Source organism: Solanum stenotomum, chromosome 1 (genome assembly GCF_019186545.1).
Source record: "Solanum stenotomum isolate F172 chromosome 1, ASM1918654v1, whole genome shotgun sequence".
In the NCBI taxonomy this organism is placed as follows: domain Eukaryota; kingdom Viridiplantae; phylum Streptophyta; class Magnoliopsida; order Solanales; family Solanaceae; genus Solanum; species Solanum stenotomum.
The window spans coordinates 12,012,791-12,034,306 of NC_064282.1; the positions used below are offsets into that span (position 1 = coordinate 12,012,791).

The 21,516-nt window shown below is 34.6% G+C and overlaps 4 protein-coding genes across 7 annotated transcripts in view; 1 reads left to right on the plus strand and 3 right to left on the minus strand.

The window, feature by feature from the left end:
• Positions 1–87: 87 nt before the first annotated feature.
• Positions 88–20,113, minus strand: LOC125846687 (uncharacterized). Of its 4 annotated transcripts, none has more exons than XM_049526272.1 (2): positions 19,951–20,113; positions 88–2,635 (listed from the first exon to the last, which is right to left on the minus strand). In XM_049526272.1, exons 1-2 carry the CDS (start codon positions 20,102–20,104, stop codon positions 300–302), a joined length of 2,490 nt encoding a protein of 829 aa, XP_049382229.1. In that variant the 5' UTR covers positions 20,105–20,113; the 3' UTR covers positions 88–299. The 4 variants fall into 4 exon arrangements, with proteins under 4 accessions (XP_049382229.1, XP_049382210.1, XP_049382235.1 ...); XM_049526253.1 differs by having other exon boundaries at positions 88–2,571; positions 19,887–20,113; XM_049526278.1 differs by having other exon boundaries at positions 88–2,681; positions 19,997–20,107.
• LOC125846781 (DNA-directed RNA polymerase V subunit 5A-like) lies at positions 8,781–12,652 on the minus strand. The gene is made up of 4 exons (XM_049526384.1): positions 12,274–12,652; positions 10,400–10,576; positions 9,706–9,819; positions 8,781–9,124 (listed from the first exon to the last, which is right to left on the minus strand). Exons 1-4 carry the CDS (start codon positions 12,538–12,540, stop codon positions 8,999–9,001), a joined length of 684 nt encoding a protein of 227 aa, XP_049382341.1. The 5' UTR covers positions 12,541–12,652; the 3' UTR covers positions 8,781–8,998.
• LOC125846719 (uncharacterized) lies at positions 14,140–16,414 on the minus strand. The gene is made up of 2 exons (XM_049526301.1): positions 16,286–16,414; positions 14,140–15,804 (listed from the first exon to the last, which is right to left on the minus strand). Exon 2 carries the CDS (start codon positions 15,734–15,736, stop codon positions 14,393–14,395), a length of 1,344 nt encoding a protein of 447 aa, XP_049382258.1. The 5' UTR covers positions 15,737–15,804; positions 16,286–16,414; the 3' UTR covers positions 14,140–14,392.
• LOC125846751 (vesicle-associated protein 1-1-like) overlaps positions 18,112–21,516 on the plus strand; it is an 83,057-nt gene continuing 79,652 nt past the window's right edge. The window contains exon 1 of the mRNA XM_049526348.1: positions 18,112–18,115. The gene's annotated coding sequence lies outside the window, so the exon portion shown is untranslated. The remainder of the gene's footprint in view (positions 18,116–21,516) is intronic.

Consider the following 21,516-nt stretch of genomic DNA (forward strand, 5'->3'; position numbering starts at 1 on the left):
AGTCCATGGTGAGTTGGTGACACCATCAGTTAGTTCTGGTGAAAAACACCCGTCACTGGAGTAAAGCAGAAGACAGAATCTATCATGTCTACAAAAACTTTATTTTTTTTCTCTTATATATAATTAGTCATTACAAGAACGTGGGTATTATCCTACCATATTTAGTACTTTGTTGGGTGTATAAACCTATTACAAAAGGGGGAGAGGCACCATAATATACAACTTCCAAAAACTACAGAATCATGTGTGCTAGAGCATCTGCTACCTTGTTGCCCTCCCTGTAGCTATGTTCGATTCCATCACACACTAACTAGTGCATCACTTAACAGAGAACACGGTACTGCAGCAGGATCAAGCTCCCAGCAGCCTCTCAAAACCCCTCCTTTTTCTCCAGTCAGCTGAAATGCAGGGATCTGATGAGAGAATCTCCAAAACTCATCTTTTTGTATTTCTAAAATAACAGAATTCGATGTTTGCTTTTTAAAGACCGACTTAAAACCATTCACACGAACCAGGGACGAAACTTTTATCCAGTCTTTTGAATACTCGATGACCTCCACTATCTCGTACTCAAACTTGTCTGGATCCAAACCTGATTTTTTCAAGCTCTTGTACAGTGCCCAAATCTCTCCTTCTCTTGGATAGATTTCAAACCTGTTCTTAACAGAGATTGCTTTCACCACATGGGAGAATGAGCTAGGATCACAGGCTTGATGTTTTTCATTCTGGACTTTGAACATTCCACAAACTGACTGAGCAGCATTTTTAGGCCCTGCACATGATTCAAGGAGGACTACATGCAATTTGAATGGGGCAGGAACTATCTTCTTAACCAGAGCGTAAGTATTTGGCAATGTACTATTTTGACCATAAATAGCCCATACCTGATGTACTTGAAACTTCCCCGTAGATCTGTCCATCTCAAAATCACAAAAAAATTCTTCAAAACCTTTACCATCTGAAAAAGTTGATACTTTGGTGGAGCTTCCAACGGAGTTGCTGAGACCAAATCTCTTCGCGCGTGAATGCAACTCTCTATCAGCTTGACATGACAAATGAATTGGCATGCGAGGACTTGAGTGACGGCTTTTTTTAACACAATTATCGTCAAAGTCAGTAGAAGGACTGTCATTGGCAGAACAAGAGCTCATCTGAGTTCGCTTTTTCTCAGAGATGTTCATTTTTTTAGGAGGTATTTGAACCTTAGAAGACTCTCCATCAGTAGCATGGATGTCATCCCCAGACTTCAGAGATGTTGTTGCTTTCCTTGATTTATCTCTAGCTCCAAGTGGAACTGCAGGTAGATCATTTTCTACAGGTTCAGAATTAGCAGCCCTGCTGTCTTCCATAACTTTTCCAGGGTACCAAATATCATCAGGATTGAGGGGTAAAGAAGCAGGATCAAGTTCAAAGGATCCCGCAGGTACACCCTCTCGTTCAGTTCCAGTCATTTTAAAAGACGGAATTTGATGAGAGAACTTGTAAAGTTCATTTGGCTTTACAAAGAATGTACCAACTTCAGTCGGCCTCATTCGCTGGAAAAGGCTAACAAATCTGGAAACTTTATCTAAATAACCAACTAGGACACCAACATCCACAGCATAATCAGAAAGTATCTCCACGATTTCATACTTGTACTTCCTATGATTATCTGGTTCAGAGCTCCAACTAATATCCCAATCTTTGAAAAGGGCCCACGTTTCTCCTTTCCTTGGATATACAATGTACAGACCTCTCTTGCCCATTCCGCACTGCAGTTGATGAGAAAATGTAAGTCGATCAGAAGTGAATTCAGTACTTCCACGTCTAAATTTCCCACAGCCAACAGGCAACTCTGCCCCGACCCAAGCTCTGCCCCTTTGATCTTCTGGATAAGCATCAAGCCAACTGAACATCACCTTAAATTCAGGACTGTATACCTTCCTAATGTGGGCATAGAATCTTGGCATACCATCAGCCGTATCATAACAAGCCCAGATCTGATCAATTGCAAAGCAATTTTGTGCTTTAAGCTTGTCAAAAACACTAAATTCAGGGTCAGGATAATCATACACCTCTGGAAGATTACTCTCAGGAACAGATTCTGATTCTGAATCAGAATCTGAATCTGAATCAACAATAAGTTCAACTTTTTCCACACCACCTGATGACCTAGAAGCCTGTTCATTAGCTGTCCAAACCTTGGAATTGTTGTTTTGCAGACCCCCTTCAGGGAGGCCTGCTCCATTTTGATTTAATTTTTCAATGAAATTACTGCATGACCTGGTTACACCAGCATGCTTTTGATTATCACCGCCAACAGCTTCTTTCTGCTGAGCTTTACCATCTCTAGCTGACTGGTGAGCCCATGCTTTCTTCAGAGGGCTTGCCAAACCATTTTCATCATTGCGTACAGGATTAGAATCTGATTCTGAATCAGAAACAACGGGTTCAATTTTTTTCGCGCCAACTGATGGGAGTCTAGAATCAGGCTCCATCTCCAAACTTGATACATAAACATGTGCAAAATCATCATTAAATTGTAAGAGAGTATTGACATCTTCTTGGTCGCTCAGCTGTATCAATTGGGACCTATCAAACTTCACAGTAAAATGCAAGATCTTATCCGAAGGATCAATGCTTAGTCGGTCAAAAACTGCATTCACAAAATCATTATACTTTATGCCTGTTTTTGCAATAACCTGACGGGTAATACCTCCCACGTACGAAGTGGATCCATCTGGAAGCACCGTATTCTTCTTACCCCAATGACAGAAACAAAAAAGTGCTTTATCTTCAGTTCCCATCATGAACTAGTGACATATTCAAAGTCCTCAAAATCTTTTTTTCTTCTGAGAAGAGTAACAATCTCGAAAACTAAAAACCTGATCAAGAAAAACAATAAGTCTAAAGGGAGTTACTTATCAAGGCCGAATGCACTAAAATAATAATCCATAAGAAAGGAACAAAGTCATGATCATTAACCAAGCATCCCCAAATACAAGATTAAAAACATTTTTTTCCATTTTAAGTAAATATTTCTCAACCTTCATGATCTTGGAACATAGCCAAATAAAGATAGGAATCTAAAACCAGGCAATCAACAAAAATTTTGGCTGTAGGAAGAAAAACATTATCTAAATGTAAGTCAGCAAAACAAAAAAAGTAACCCATCTATACATTTTATCTCAAGCAGAATAATCCCTGTCATATCATCATAAAACAGAAAATTAAACATATGACAACCTTATAAGATAACAGATTTTCGAGGATGTTTGGATTGTCTTTTTAAAAATAGCTTATAAGCTGGAAATACCCACCTTTTAGCTTATTTTTGTACCTTTTTATCTTTTCCAAACACACAAAATTAAAATAAAAAAGTGCTTAAAAGCTCGAAACACTTAAAATAAGTTAATCCAAACATCCTCTTCATCTAATATAATAGGGTGTCAAGACAGAATCCTCAATAAATCATAAAGTTTCAAACTTAAACCAAGAATCAGAAATTTTCAAAATGGGTTCAGAGAAATCTCTATGCAAAAATCCTCATGAACCTACTAGATACTACTATTAAATATTTTTGCAGTAAAACTTGAAATTAGCAAATAAGGAAAGCATACCAAGTTAGGTAATCCCAAGAAAGCAAAAGTTTCAAACTTCAATTAATCACAAAATTCCAAAATGAGCTCAAAGAACAAGTCATCACATGACAAATTTCATGGTTAGATTAGCTATTTTAGTTTGTTAAGCATGAAATTAGCAAATAAGATAATCATACTAAACCATAAAATTTCATTCAAATGCACAAAAGATCAAAACAGAAACCCACAGGACAGCAAAAAGTTTCAAACTTGAAGCAAGAATCACAATCTTTCTAATTAAAGCTCAAACAACTTATTCCAGACTGATTTTGAGGAGTAAAGAATTCACTCTTTTCACATTCTAAGTCAATTATTCATAAACATCTCATTATGGTACCCCTTGTTTCACTACAAGTTTACATACTCTGTCAGTAGGTTAAAAAGGGTTACCTTGAAGCTGCAGATAGTTAAATTTTGACCTGAGGAGGTAGTTCCTACCATGCTTTTTTGAGACTAAAACAGTGGATTTTAGGGAGAGAAGATCCGTGATTAGTAAGAGAGAGAGTGAGAGAGAGGAGGAATAGACACGTACTATATAAAATTTAGTCCTTTTCTTTTGGTAATAAGAATATAAGATTTAGTAAAGTTGACCGTTTTATCCTTTCAAGCTTTGTCAAACGAAATTGTGTCCAATTGCATTGACTAACCAGTAACCACCCGTTTTTTCGTTTGATAGTGTGTGTAAGACCATCTCCAGACTCCAATCCAACACTAAATTCTTATTTGATGTAAAATTTAATGTTTTGGAGCTTTAATTTAACATCAAATTTTACACTATTTTGGTGTGTGAATAGTATTACACCATCACATCAATTCACCTTATTAAATATTTTAATATTATTTCATTATATAAAACTTTTAATTAAATATTATATAAATTGTATGTTTTAATTAAATTTCTTGTATATTTTATTATTTTTTATGTAATGTTTTTATAATATTAGTTTTAGATATAAAAGCTAGCTTTTTTTATAAATTAATTTTTCTATATATGACTTATTTTTTTAAAAAAAATTATGGTAATTCTACTATAATGTATAATGTCTAATGTCTAATATTTGCTAGCAATTTATATTATTTAAAAAACTATGGTATAAAATATTTTTATATTAAACGACTATAAAAGAAAATAATATGAATAATATATGGTGAATGTTTTAGAAAGAATTTGTTTTTATGAAATAAGAAATAATAATATAATAATGAAGAGAGAGAAAAATATTCCATTTTGGTGTAACATTTGGTGCAGTGGGTTGAAGTTGATTTACATTAAAATAGTGCTGACACCAAATTTGATGTAAAATTTGGTGTTTGGGTTGAAGATGCCCTAAGAAGACCGAATGTGCAAGAATAATACAAAATATTGTGTATTAGTAATGTTAATGACATTAGTTTTGCTTGCATTAATTATGATGAAAATTTGCTTATACAATATTTAGTTTGATATATTAAAAGTAATATGCGTTGTATAATTTTTTTATATTTGTTTATAAAAATACCCTCTACAAATATGATGGAAAGGATGTGGAAAAAGTTTTGAGAGACAATTGTGTTTTTAACCATGATAATGAATGCATTGAAACTCATTATATTACTAATGCATAGGAATCCATGATACATACCTCAATACACAATAAAGTATATTAGTAATGCAAGCATTAATTATACACTGACTTAAAAAATTATATCAAACAAAGTACTAAAAATACACAAAACTGATGCATACATTATTTTCTCTAATACACTCTACCAAACGACCCGGCCGGCTTGAAAACTCAAATGAGAATTGAATTTGAATACAACAGTATGTAATTATACAGTTTGATCTGCTTATTTGGCCAAATAATTACTTAATTAGTAAGTATAATTGAGAGGAGATAATTACACTCTCTAATCTTCAATGATATAATTATAAGGTTACTTTTAAATTTCTTTCTTTTAGTTTTTGTTTTCATAAGGATAAATTGATTAGCCTTTTAGTTAAAGTTTAGTCAGGAACCTAAAAATAAAACATAGCTTCATTAACATGGAGAAAACACCTTTCACTGCATCAAAGCAGAAGACAGAGAATCTGTATGTCTACAGATAAGAGTCTTAACAAAAACTTGGGGACTATCCGGGTACCATAATACACAACTTCTTCCAAAACACTACAGAATCATGTGTGCTAGAACATCTTCTACCAGTTCAGATTTTGCAGCCCTGTGCTCTTGTTCTATTTCCCAGGGCACCAAGTATCATTTGGATTGAGGGGTAAAGAAGCAGGATCAAGTTCAAACGATCCCACGGGTACATTTCCCAGAGCTAACAGGCAAGTCTGCCCTGACCCATGCGCGCTCCCTTTCATCTTCTGGATGAGCCTCAAGCCATCTGAGCTTTATCTTAAATTCAGGACTAGATACCTTTCTAATGTGGGCATAATATCTTGGCATGAAATCAGTATCATGGCAAGCCCAGATTTGGCCAACTGCAAAGTAAATTTCTGATTTTTGCTTGTCAAAATCACGGAATTCAGGATCAGGATAATCATACACCTTGGGAGGATTACTAACAGGAATTGTACTTGGTTCTGAATCAAAATTAACAATGAGTTCAACTTCAACTTTTTTTGTGCAGCCTGATGTTGGTAAAGAAGCCTGTTTATTAACTGCCTCAATCTTGGGATTGTTGTTTTGCACATTCCCTTCAGGAAGGCCCACTCCATTTTGATTTAATATTTCCATGGATTTACTGCATGACATCGTTACACCAGCATGCTTTTGATCATCACCACCAACAGCTTCATTCTGCTGAGGTTTACCGTCTCCGGCTCCGGCTGACTGATTAGCCGTTGCTTTCTTCAGAGGCTTACTATCTCCAGCTGACTGGAACCGTGCCTTCTTCAGAGGGCTTGCCAATTCATTCTCATCATCGCCTGCCGGAGTTGTATCTGGTTCTAAATCAGAATAACCAACAAGTACAACTTTTTCAGCATGACCTGATGGCGGTCTAGAATTAGGTCCCTCCTCCAAACTTGATACATAAACATGAGCAAACCCATCATTAAACTGTAACAGGGTATCAACGCCTTTTTGGTCCCTCAGCCGTACTAAGTCGGACCTATCAAACTTCACTGTAAAATGCAAGATCCTACCTGAAGGATCAATGCCTAATCGGTCAAAAACTGCATTCACAAAATCATTGTACTTTATGCCTGTCTTTACAATAACCTGATCAGTAATACCTCCCCCATACGAAATGGATCCATCTGGTAGCACCTTATTCTTCCTCCCCCAGTGACAGAAACAAAGCAGTGTTTTATCTTCAGCTCTTATCATGAAGTAGTGTAAGTGACCACAGAGGTTCAAACAGTAACAATCTTCAAAAAAATTCTTCCTTTTTCCCTGAGAAGAGGAACAATCTTGAAATTAAAAACCTAATCAAGAAAAAAAGATAAATTTATAGGCTATAGCTGAATGTAGTAAAGTAATAATACAAATAAGAAGCATCTCAAGAAAAGCATTATTTTTCTTTAAAATAAAAACATCTCAAGCTTCATGATCTTGGATTATAACTAAATTCTACATAGAGGATAGAAATAAAAAACCAGCCAGTCAATAAAATTTTTTTGGCTGTAGGACAAGGTGGAGCTAGAGTAACCCAATAGCTTTGCTCGTTGAATGCTTACGAATTATTACTCCCTCCATCCCAATTTATTTGCAATCTTTCTTTTTTAGTCTGTCCCAAAAAGAATAACATATTTCTATATTTAGTAACAATTAACTTTAAACTCCTCATTATATTCCTAAATTTATAACCACACAAATATTATGACTTACTTTAGACCACAAGTTCCAACATTCTTCCTTTCAATCTTAAACTTCATGCCTCAAACACCTTCACATAGATTAGGACGGTGGAATAATTTAAAACCCACTAACTTAAAAGAGCTAGAATCTCGAACTCATGAGCTTCAAATCCCGACTCTGTCTCTGCTGTAGGAAGAAAAAAACATCATCTATGCGTGACTATGCCAGTAATCTCAAGCAGAATAGTCTCTGATACCCGTCATGTCATCATAAAAATATAAAACAGAACAGACCACACAAGACATGATTTCACCAAATGAAATAGGATGTCAAGGAAACAAAAAGTATCAAACTCTACACATGAATATAATAAGAAAATTTCAAATATGGGTTCAAAGAGAACTCTACAAAATCTTTGAACTCAACAAAATCTTCTGAGAATATTAGATATTTTGCTATGAAACATGAAATTAGCAAAGAAGGAAAGCATACTTGAGCCATAGATTACCGTCAAATGCGAAAGGATCAAAACAGAAACCCCAGAAAAGCAAAAAGTTTGAAACTTGAAGCAAGGATCAAAAATATTTCTAAATAAAGTTGAATCAACTTCTTTACACAATAATATGCAGGAGAAAAAGAGCACCAAGCTTCAGCCTTTTTACTACTCCAGAAACATCTTAATAGACTAGTTTACACCTGCATGATGCCTTTGTTTCTCTGTAACATATTGTGAATAGAGAAAAGGGGCAAAAAAGTTACGTTTGGAAGTTGGAATGCAGGTGGTTGAACTTAAAACAAATGGGGTTTCTTTACCAAAACCCCAAAGGTTGCAGTGATGAATTTCTCAGCTAGGGCTTCACCATTAACTGGGATAAGGGAAAATCTCTCCCAATTTAAATGCTGAAACTTTTTCTTTACATAAAACTATGACAAGAGTTGAATCGTTTGTGTAGTTTTATTATGACTTCTCATTGGCGGTCAGGTAATATTTGTACACGTAAAAAAAACTATTACAAAATAGAATGAGTAAATTGATTTTAAAATTCTCTCGACACAACAACAACAAGAATGATACATTTTCTTTTACTACTATATTTAGTATTTTAAAATATTAAATGTTATGACTTATGATAACTTTAATATAAGTTTAAATTGTGAAATTTTGCTTGATATAATAAAGGCATGCAGAACTTTAATTTCCTGTCATAAGTTAAGACAAAATCTTGTTCAAGTTATCCATAATTACCTATTCAATGATCTGTGAAAAATTTCTTTCACTGGGAGCGTATTGAAGTTAAACTCTTCCCTAATATATAAGTTAGTGAAGATAGATAAATGCAAAAGTTAAGAATAGGTATTAAACTCCGATGAGCATAGCAACATGGTCAAAGTTTGCAAATTAGAGTAGCCACCATCACCCCTACTAGCACAAAAGTATGACGTTAAGGCAATCTGGATATACAACAAAATACATAGCAACAATGATAGTGTACTTGACATATTACTACTACAAGTTCTTCATTTAGGCTGCTGCAGACTCACTCAATGTACGACAGAACAACACTACTACATAGGATTTACATAGTCGCATCACCAGACACATCGATAAGTAACATGTGTCTCAATGATCTCATTGCTGTATGTGACCTTCACAACTTGCCCCTTCTCCAATCCATAGTACCGAGCAATTGCATCCTTCTGAGACATCCGCGGTAGCTGGAAAATATCAATACAAGAACAATACTCAGAAAAACTTAGATAAATGAAACTGTATTGATAATTTTCGAAGAAAGAGAGGTCAATTGAAGTGCACATATACACATATGAACTACGAATTTCTGCTGAGATCATTAGAGAGAATGCACAGCAACAATACCATTAGTCTGCATAAGATGAAGGCAGAATATGTCTCTACACCTAAGGGCGTAGATATTAATGTCTGATAAGTAGTGTGTGAGAGACAGGGCAAGTTCTACCTCCCATTCATTAAAAACGGCAGCAGTCTATACTCTATAAGTACCTAAACTAAAAGCTTTAGAACAGCATTTGAGTCATTTCATCTTCACAGTAAAGGGAGCAAAAATGGCAAACTTTTCTTAACTATGAAGCCTAGATGGCAGCAAGTACTAAAGCTTGATTCTAAGACAGTCAAGTTAACCAGATAAAAATTGATCAATCGTTTTTTCTGATGAGTTTACTCTAAAAGACTTGCTGCTGTACAGATAGACTAAGGAGATGCACAGTTGTACAGATATACAGACATGTTTCAGCAAATTCAAAGGATGTTAAAGGCAAACCTGCTTCTCTTCCAAGTTGTACTTCTTCAATAGCTGCTCCTTCTCTGCGTTGGTCAACAACTCATGCTTTGGCTTTAAAACATGTTTTGTGATGTTGACAAGTAAGTCTGTAATCTGAAAGAGTTAACAAATAGGAGCCAGAAACTTAGCATATTGCTGAGACATAATGTTTATCGTGTGCAAATGGAAAATTCTTTCGCCAAATACCACCAAACCTTCATCAAATGGAAAAAATGGAGCTTGGGACTTGTCTTGGCAAAAGATTAATTAAGGGGGAGCCAATAACCAAGTAAATGTAGCTCCTTTTAAGCCAGACTTGGGAAGAATATTTCAGATTTTTCCTTATTTCACAGGTAACAAACAGTAGAAAGATCTGGAAGTTCGCAGAAAACCAGAAACGCTTTACATGTTGTATGTTTTATTCATTAAAGGGAAACTTTTGAATGATCGAGCAGCTAAAAGAGACTTCAAATAGGGAAAGCCATTTTTGAACATACACCTATTTGTACAGTCTTAGGTAAATGTCAATAATGACAAATCCTTATTAATTTGGAGATCTAACTCACTAGCCAAGCATATCTAAATTCTAAAGCAAATGCAGAACACGTATTAATAATAGCCTAATTAGTACCATGTTTATTCCTCGCAATAGAACTCTTCACACCAAAAACACCAACAAGAACACATATTTTACCTGGAAAATTTCAGTTTTGAATGGGGAGTCCTCCACAACCTTCATAGCTGGATTAGTCATTGGATTTTCAATGATTAATATCAGCCGACTCAAGGATTCTTTGTTCATTATTTGAGATAAAATACTGCGGATGACATTCATTTTCACCGAATTTGGCCCACAGAAGATGACCAAAACCTGCGACAAGTTCAAATATGTAAGACATTAGTAAATCTATGAAGCACATGAATGTAACGTTGATAGTCCCTCTTCATCAGAGACCATCTTCCAATATGCTGAGGATTCTAACCAGTTAATGCAACAACTTTCTTGGCTTCTTAATTTTGTTTTATTGAACTCAACCGAGCCTCCAATTTCCATAGGAAGACTTACGGAGCATAGAACACATTTCCATCAGACATAACAGGATTGATGCACTTCTAACATAACAACAAGAAATTTGAAGATATATGAACCCCAAAGGGAGAAATTCGGATATGGAGCTGAGAGATGAATTTTTTTTTTGACAAGGTCTTATTAGCAACAACATACCCAATGGAATCCCACAAAGTGAGGTCTTGAGAGGGTAGAGTGTACACAGACCTGAGGTTGTTTCCGAAAGTGGGGTCTTGGGAGGGTAGAGTATACTCAAGTGAAGCAAGTCAAAAAAAAAAAAAAACAGCGAAGAAAAACATGACAACTAATAGGAAAGAGTGTGGAGCAAGGAACCGTAATATCAACAACAAGGTGAGATCACCTAAACATGATAAACAACAGATGATATCAGATACCAAAAGCCAAAGACTACATGAATAGGCTAATACTATGACAGATATGGTGCTCTAGACTACCACCAAGCCACAGACTACATGAATAGGATACTTCTACGGCAACGCTCGACTATCTACTAACCTTCTACACTTATCTGCAACCTCTACACCCTCCTATCTAAGGTCATGTCCTCAATAAGCTTAAGATGTATCATATCTTGTCTATTCACCTCTCCCCAATACTTCTACAGCCTACATCTGCCTCTCCTTATCCCCACTATATCCAAACTCTCACGCCTTCTCAATGGGGCATAGTCTTCTCTTTACATGCTCAAATCATATAAGTTTCTCTTCCCTCATCTTGTCCACCACAGAGGCCAGTCTCATTTTGTCACGGATATCCTCATTACTAATCTTATCGCTCTTAGTATGTCCATACATCCATCTCTCATCATCATCATTTCTATTTGCATCTTCTCAACATAGGAGTTCTTGATGGGCCAACACACTGCCTTATACAACAAAGCCGGTCTAACCACCACTCTCTATAGAACATACCTTTAAATTTGACATAGTACATAAATATGACTCTTAACTTGGCTTCAGCGGACAACTATGCCCTCCAAGTTTGAGTGTGCACAAGTAGACAGACATGTCCTACATGACATAATACATGTAGGACACAAAATTGTCATGTAGAGTGTCATGTAGGACGAATGTATCTATTTGTTTAATTTTATACAAGTTTAAGTGTTTACTTGTGCACACCCAAAGTTTAAGTGTCATAGTTGTCAGCTGACGACAAGTTAAAAGGTCATGTTTATGTATTATGCCTTTAAATTTTGATGGTAACACACAATACTCCGGTTACAAGGCTCCACTTCATCCACACCACCTCAATACGATGTGTGAAATCATGATTGATCTCCCCATTTCCTTGGATAAGAGACCTAAGATACTTAAATCTTTTTCGCTCATTCCCCAAATTTCGCTCACAAACAAAAGGAAAGAACTCAGAGTTCCTTAATACTTTCTTTAATGAGGCAAAAGATTGAACTTTAGAGAAATTATAACTACAAGAAGCTAAAAACAGGCGATTCAAGAAAGGAAAGAGGGGTAACTAGCCTTATTGGTAAGGTCAGTTCTGTGCATGGCGGAGATTCTGAGGCGCTCAACATCAGGTCTTTGACCATATTTCTCTCTGAATTCTTGAAGGGTGGTGTCGATTTCAGAATTGGGTATTGCAAAACCACGATCTTTCAGCATTTCGAGCATAGTTTTGCGTGCAAGAAAGTACCTGTGACTCTCAACAGTACCATCATCAACAAAGCTGGCTAAACAAGGACTAACATTGACAACATCGACCTCCATTGCTGACCCATTAACATCCATTTCTGCTCTTCTTGTTTAATTTTTTGTTGGGATTGACAGCAAGTAGGTGCCAGGGTTTTTCGGGTTTTGCTACGTACGACTGTGGGAAAGGAAGTTTTGCGTGTCTATTTTAGCATAAAAGCTCAAATGAAGATGGGTTATAATCCCCCAATCTTTTAAAATGAATATTCAGTCTGCCTATTATTAACTTGACATAAGAATAAGAAACAATAAATGATAAAGGTAATTTGGTAATATATAAGTCTTCTAAATAATAATAAAAAAACGAATAGTATTTAATAATTAGGATAACATAGACACAAAATGATAAATTATTGATTGATTTTGTAAATAAAAAATATATAGTTAGATATCTCAAAATAGTATAGTTATGTAGACAAGTAAAAATGAATAGAGTCAGTAATGAGAGAGTTAATTTCGTGTGAATAATCGAAGGGGCATTTGATTTATGTTTTTAAATACTATATGTTTTTAAAGTATGTGTCATGTCTCTTGGGCGTCAAAAATGAGTCCAAATATAAGTAATCCGTCCAAAGTTTTATGGGTTAGACTCAAGATAATTTGAATTGGGTTTAATCTCAACTCTTTCAAATTTTAACCAATTTCAAAAGAATTTTCAATTGAGCCCAATTAAATCTTCAATTGTAATCTGTTTTAAGACTCTTTATTTGCATTGTATGTTCCTATATTAAAGATATAAATTATTATATATTTTATATCTTCTAGAATTTATCTATTCATTTAACTTTTTAAAAAAAATTGAGTTGAAATACAAATTGTGGATCATGACCCAATCCGTTTTTTAGCCCAAAGTAAAATTTAGGCGGATCATGATCCAACCCGATTTCTATTTCAACCCATTTTAATACTCCCTCCGTCCCTTTTTAGTTGTCCACTTTAGAAATGGTACACAGATTAAGGCAACAATGATTAGCACAGTGAAGTTACAATTTTACCCTTATGACAACTTTTCACTTCAAAATTACAACCACTTCTTTGAATTCAAGTGAAATAAATTGGAAACAACATACACTTTTATAATTTTCAAGAAGTGTAAATAAGGGTATAATAGGAAAAAATTTATTGTCCTTTCTTGATTTGTCAAAATGGACAACTAAATAGGGACGGAGGGAGTATCTAAAATTTCAACATAACTTGCTCATTTGACACCCCTACATGCCCCAACAATTTCGCTTACTATAGACTAAAAAAGAGTATATTTACTTTTGTGAGGGTGTTTGTAATTTTAAAAAATAATTACTAGTATTAAAGATAAATGAGAAAAAATAATTTTGTCATAAATTTTGACGGGTGTTTTATGGCACACCTTTTTTAAAAAAATATTTAAGGACATAAATAAAATGTTACTTTCCACTATGACCCTTTTGAAATTTAAAAAAAGTCTCAATAATTCTCTTGAATTTTTAACAATTCACTTATTTTGGACTATGAGTATTAAACTTAATCAAGTTGGCAGTTATATCCTTTTCAGCTTTGTTAAACATAATAGCCTCCATTGCATCAATTAACAGTTGGAATACAAGTGAAACTTAGAAAGATTTTCAGTTATAACTCAAATCTTATGCCATTACTTTCAATTTTACAGAAGAGTTTTAGAAAAGATAAAAGCATTACTGGTGTCTTTCAGCTTTTTTTTTCCTTTCTTTTTAAGTTACAAACACAAGAGACACTTTAATTCGGAAATCATAATTCGAGCTACTGAAATCAAATGAAACATAATAACCGTTATTGCAGCTACTGCAATCATCACCACCCAAGTCACGAAGTCCATTAATCGAGCAACTAATGACAGAAAATTTCAGTTCCATCCATGTCAATGTACAAAGTAGACTCAACGGATGCCTGACTTTGCTGCAAGTCCTGATTCTTCCTTGACTTTTCCAGGGTACCAAATATCATTTGGATCAAGGGGTAAAGAAGCAGTATCAAGTTCAAACGACCCCGCAGGTACACCCGTTCCTTCAGTTCCGATCATCTTGAAAGAAAGAATTCGATGAGAGAACTTGTAAAGTTCATTTGGCTTTATAAAGAACGAACCAGCTACAGACAGCTTTGTTCTCTGGAAAACACCAGCAAATCCAGTAACTTTATCTAAGTAACCAACTTTGACACCAGCATTCTTAACATAATCAGAAAGGATCTCCACAACTTCATACTTATGTTCACTATGACTCTGTGGACTCCAAAGAATATCCCGAGCTTTGAAGAGCGCCCATATTTCTCCTTTCCTAGGATATAAAATGTACATATCACTCGTCCCCTCTTCACAATGCATTTGATGAGAAAAAAAAAATCGATCAGAAGTAAAATGACTATCCCCACTAATGAACTTCCCACAGCCTGACTTGACCCAAGCACACTCCCTTTGGTCTTCTTCTGGACGAGGCTCGAGCCATCTGAACCTGATCTTAAATTCAGTACCAAATACCTTCCTGATGCGGACATATTTTCTTGGCATAGCATCGTGCGCATCATCATAGACAGCCCATATCTGGTTAACTGCAAAGCAATTTTCAGCTTTATGCTTGAAAAAATCACTGAACTCAGGATGACGACACTGAAGGAAATCTGAATTGTCTTTATCAGAAATTGTATTTGATTTTGAAGTAGTGCGCGACCTAGTTACACCAGCAAGCTTTTGATCACCAGCCCCAACAGCTTCTTTCTGCTGCGGTTCACTGCCTCCTGCTAACTGGTTTGCCATTGCTTTCTTCAGAGGTTTACTACTATCTCCAGCTGACTGGAACCGTGCCTTCTCCAGCGAGCCACCTGTAGGAGGAGTTGTATCTCGTCCTGAATCAGATACAACATTAAGTTCTACTTTTTTCGCACCACCTGATGGCGGTATAGAATAAGGCTCCTCCTGAAAACTGGACACATAAACATGAGCAAAACCATCATTAAATTGTAACATGGTATCGACACCTTCTTGATCCCTCAGCCGTATCAGTTCAGACCTATCAAACTTCACTGTAAAATGTAACATCTTATCGGAAGGATCAATGCCTAATCGATCAAAAACTGCCTTCACAAAGTCATTGTAGTTTATGCTTGTTTTCACAATAAACTGATCAGTAATACCTCCCGCATACAAAATGGATCTATCTGGAAGCATCTTTGTCTTCCTTCCCCAGTGACAGAAACAAAGCAGCATTTTATCTTCAGTTCCCATCATGAAGTAGTGTACACTGCAAACACAGAGGTTCAAACAGTAACAATCTACAAAACCTTTCGTCTCTTTGTCTGAGAAGAGTAACAATCTCAAAAACCTGATCAAGAAAAAATAAATCTAAAGGGGAGTTACATGTCAATGCTTAATGTACAAAAATAATAATCCATTAGAAAGGAAACAAAAGGATGAGCGCATCTCCAAATAACAGATTAAAAGCACATTTTCCTTGAAAGTAAATACTCTGATTAGATTTCATCTAAGTCAACACATAATCCTCAGAAAGTTTCCAACTTCAACCAAAAAAACAGAAAATTTTCAAAATGGATTCAGAGGAAACTGTATACAAAAAATTTGAGAAAATGAACAAAATGGTCCTTAATTGTCACGACTCAATCCACTTAGGCCTAAGCCTACCGTGTTTTGGGCTAAAAATGATTCAGTACATTTTCAAATATTCGATCATACTAAAGAAAAGATCAATTTAATTTGTTGATAAATCATTTCAATGCGAAAGACAAATCTAAAACATGCTATGGAGAAATTATCACTCACAATACTTTTGCCGAATAATTCCAATTTGCTTCCAACGAATCTGCCCTCGACTCTTTCGTTTGCTTTGGACTTTGGAGCCAGCAGCGTTGTTTTTATACTCAACTGACTGCCTCCTCTTCTTTTTGCCAAAGTTGCTTTCCTTTTCTTTACTACAACTTTCCCTACTATTATTATTGTTATATATGAGAGTGGGTTGTTTACTTAATACTTAAGTAGTTTGTGGGAAATTAGTTAGGGATTTAAATGTTTTAAATGGACCAAGCTCAATTCTTTTAAGTCATTACATTAATGTATGAGGTTTGAACTGTTATGGTCCTTGATATGCAAAATGTAATCGTTTTTATTCTAAACCCTAAAACATAATCATTGTTGATTAATTTATCAAAGAAAAAAAAAGTAGAATAGTTATAGCATTTAATTTGAATTAATAGTTCGTTATTTTATACAATTTTTCCTTAAATATATTATCGTTTTATAGACTATCTATGCATATATATACGAAAAAATTTAAAAGTTGCCAGGTGCATGTGGGTCTGCCTCTAAAGTCTGCTTAAGTTCTATTTTATCCGGATCTTACTTGTGGAATTTCACTGAATATATTGTTGTTTTCGTATCTCTTTTGTGTATCACCTCTCTCTCTAGCTTTAGTTTTTTTCTTCTACTTAAATAACACGGAACCAATAGCGTTGTTTTTATTCTCTACTGACCGCCGCCTCTGCTCTTTTCCAAAGTCGCTTTTCTTCTCTCTACTATTATTTAATATGATTATTATTATGGAGGTGGGTTGTTAATTAACTTAAATACTTGGGTTGAAAGAAGTATTGAAAATATTTTAAAATTTGATACATATTATTAGTTTCGTCTCGAACTATCGATATTTTAAAAACATTCCTTTACTTAATTAACTAAACTTAGATACGCCCCTCAAACTTAGATTGCTAAGATATATGCGAGTTAATATCTTAAAATGTCATTGAACTATGAGAAATTATTTAGCAAAGTCATTGAACTTTATTTTATATCAATAAAATCACTCAACTTAAAGCTTTTATCTTTAAAAATCACTCAACATTAAAATAAATTTGACATGACAAAATAAATTATTTTATATGCCATGTAAATATGGACCTCATGACAAATAAACAAAAATTTAAAAGATCTCCTTAATTTATCATTGAGGTACATCTGACATGATAAATATTTTTTTTTTACCATATAAATTTGAATCCCACAAATTAAAATTTTATAAGTATTTTTTAATCGGCTCGCCCAGTATAAATTCGACTTATACCCACATTGCTTCAATTTTCAATTTCTACACTTTGAGCCACTGTTCGTAGAAGATTATTTATTATTTTTTAATTAAAGTGATCATTATATATTGGTTACTTTAGTTAGATACTCCAGTACATATATGTTGATTCAAGTAAATGAGTAATAATGTATACGCCAAAATACAAGTAATAATGTGCAACCCTAATGGCTAATGCGATTTATAGAATTTCATTGCATATATTTGCTAGCTAGGTGTAATGTGATATTGGATCTTTTATGAGTTTGAATTTCATATTCAAAATTTGATAACAAAAAAAAGAATGGGAGTACTGATAAGCGGGATAAAATGTTTTTTTTTATATATTTATTTATTGGGTCCATGTAATTTATATGACATAAAAAATAATTTATTTTGCTATGCCAAATTTATTTTAATGATAAATGTAGTTGGGTGATTTTTGTAGATAAATATAAGTTGAGTGATTTTATTAATATAAAACAAAGTTTCATGACTTTGCTAGATAATTTCGCATAGTTCAATAACCTTTTAAGATATTAAGTCGACATATGCCTTATAAAAGAACAATTTTATCAGTTTATAATATCCTCATGACATGTTCCAGGCTTTGAGCAACCATCTGGGAAACAAATTCATTCACCAGACTTACAGCATAGGGAAAATTTATGATAATAGCTGCTAGTGCAAACATGAAATTCATTCCTCTGATAGTTTTGGGTGTACAAAAGGGAGAGGGGTATCATAATACACAACTACTTCCAAAAACTATAGATTCATGTGTACTACTGCGTCTGCTGCCTTGTTGCCCTCCCTATAGCTACGTTAACGTCTAGCTTAATCTTCTAGCAATAAACTGATATGAACTATGTGTTAATGGAGCATAAACTGACAAAGGAAAATTTCTCATTTTTGAGTCCCGTAAGACGTTAGTTTCAGCTCCAAGTCAATGAATATAGAGACTCGTCATGGATGCCTTCCAAGTCCCCTGAATTCAGAGATGTCTTCGCATTATCAGACTTACCACTAGTTCCAGTGGAAACTGCAGATAAAACATTTTCTACAGGTTCAGAATTTGTAGTCCTGTGATCTTCCTTTACATTCCCCCGGTACCAAATATCATCTGAATTAACTGAGGGGTAAAGAGGCAGGATCAAGTTCAAATGATCCACTAGGTACACCCTCTCGTTCAGTTCCAGTCATTTTGAAAGAGGGAATTTGATGAGAGAACTTGTAAATTTCTTTTGGCCTTACAAAGAATATACTAACTTCAGTTCGCTTTGTTCTCTGGAAAAGGCTCAGAAATTCGGTCATTTTATCTAGGTAACCAACTTGAATACCAATATCCCCAACATAATCAGAAAGAATCTCCACAATTTCATACTTGTAGTTCCTATGATTTTCTGGATCAGAGCTCCAACGAATATCCCAATTTTTGAAAAGGGCCCACGTCTCGCCTTTCCTAGGATATACAATGTACATACCTCTCGCTCCCATCATGCACTGCACTTGATGAGAAAAAATAACTCCATCATTAGTATAATAAGTATTCCCAACTCTAAATTTCCCACAGCCAACAGGCAAGTCTGCCCTGATCCATGCTCACTCCTCCCTTTGATCTTCTTCTGGATGAGGTTCGAGCCATCTGAGCTTTATCTTAAATTCAGGACTGGATACCTTCCTAATGTAGGCATAGAATCTTGGCATAAAGTCAAGTGTATCATACACAGCCCAGATCTGATCTACTGCAAAGCAATTTTCAGTTTTATGCTTGTCAAAATCACTGAATTCAGTATTAGGATAGTAATACATGATCTCAGGAGGATCACTATCAGAACTTGTATATGATTCTGAATCAGAATCAACAATAAGTTCACTTTTTCCGTACCACCTGTTGGCGATCTAGAAACCTGTTCATTAACTGTCCCAACATTAGAAGTACAATCATTTTGCACATTCCCTTCAGAAAGACCCGCTCCATTTTGATTTAATCTTTTCACTGAATTTATCCATAACATAGTTACACTAGCATGATTTTGATCTTTCTGTTGAGGTTTACTGTCTCCAGCTGACTGGTCAGACTCTGCCTTATTCAGAGAGCTTGCAAAATCATTCTCATCATCGCGTACAGGATTAGTATCTGGTTCTACATCAGGAACAACAATAGGTTCAATTTTTTTTGCACCTACTGATGGGAGTCTAGAATAAGGCTCCATCTCGAAACTTGATGCATAAACATGTGCAAAACCATCATTAAATTGTAATAGAGTGTTGACATCTTCTTGGTCGCTCAGCTGTATCAATTGGGACCTATCAAACTTCACAGTAAAATGTAAGATCTTATCCGAAGGATCAATGCATAATCGGTCAAAACCTGCATTCACAAAATCATTATACTTTATGCCTGTTTTTGCAATAACCTGACGGGTAATACCTCCCACATACGAAGTGGATCCATCTGGAAGCACCTTATTCTTCTTACCCCAATGACAGAAACAAAAGAGTGTTTTATCTTCAGTTCCCATCATAAAGTAGTGTACATGAACACTTCAAAACCTTCCTTCCTTTTTCGCTGAGAAGGGCAACAACCTCAAAAACTAAAAACCTGATCAACAAAAAAAGCAAATCTAAAGGGAGTCCATCATATCATCATAATACATAAAATAAAAACAGATGACGATTGTATAAGACACAGAATATCATCAAATGCAATAGGGCGTCAAAAGGGAATCCCCAACATAATATCAAGTTTCAAACTTAATACATGAATCAGAAAATTTCATGAGAACATTAGATATTTTTTTGCTGAGGAAAATGAAATTAGAAAAGAAGGAAAGCATAATAAGCCTTAGAATTTCATATAATGCAAAAGTTTCAAACTTCAACTAATCAGAAAATTTCAAAATGGGTACAAAGAATAAGTTTGCAGTGAAGAAAAAAACTACAACACTGTATACTCACATATTTGTGGGTAAGAATGGAACAAGGGGAAAAAAAGGTTACCCTGAAGCTGCAGATGCTTAAATATTTACCAAAGGATGTTTTTCTACCATGCTTTTCAAACTAAAATCTCCCATTTTTTTATGTGAAATTTGTCCCTTGGTATCTTCTAGTAAAAGATTGAATTGTTTCTCTTTGAGCTTTTCATTGGCTTAAAAAGGTAATTGCATTAATTAACAGTTGGAATTACTTTGTCAATTTCTTGAAAAAGGTACTCCCTCATATTAACTGATCACCTTTCTAAAAATATTTGTGTCAAATTATTTGATCACGTACTAAATCAAAATAAAATTATTAAATTTTCTCATTTTACCCCTATAATTAATATCATATCATCATGCTTAATGTTCCAATAATTTCTCTTTGGAAGCTAAAACAAAATTAAAGTTTCTAGAATTCGTCCTTCCAAAAAGTTCACTAAATGTTTAATTACTCTTTTGTACTCTTTGCTCTCACCCACTTTGAGTACTTATACCTTTTGTATTCCCTATGTCATCATAAATTATATTGATATTCACCAATATGGATAAAGGGTAAATTAGTCAAATTGATCATTCTAGACTTCTAGTTATAATTTCCTAAGTACCATGTAAAATGGAAAGTGATCAGTTATCATGGGACGGAGGGAGTAATTAGACTAATGAAAAAAATAGGATACAAGTATGGAGTTCTCCATCCTCTTATTTTTGTGACACAGTTAGTCATGTTGTCCTCATTTTTTAGGGATGACAAATCTTTTTTGAGTTGGGATTTGGAAGGAGGGGAAGAAAACACTAAAACAATCTTTTCTAAGGTCTACGTTATAATCTTCAACATTAGCGGAAATGTTAAATCTACGTTACAAAAAAAAACATCTCACAATGAAACAAAATTTGAAACAAAATCAAGCCTATCAACCAAATAAGCTAGTTATGAAAGCAAACACCAAAGATCTGTAATT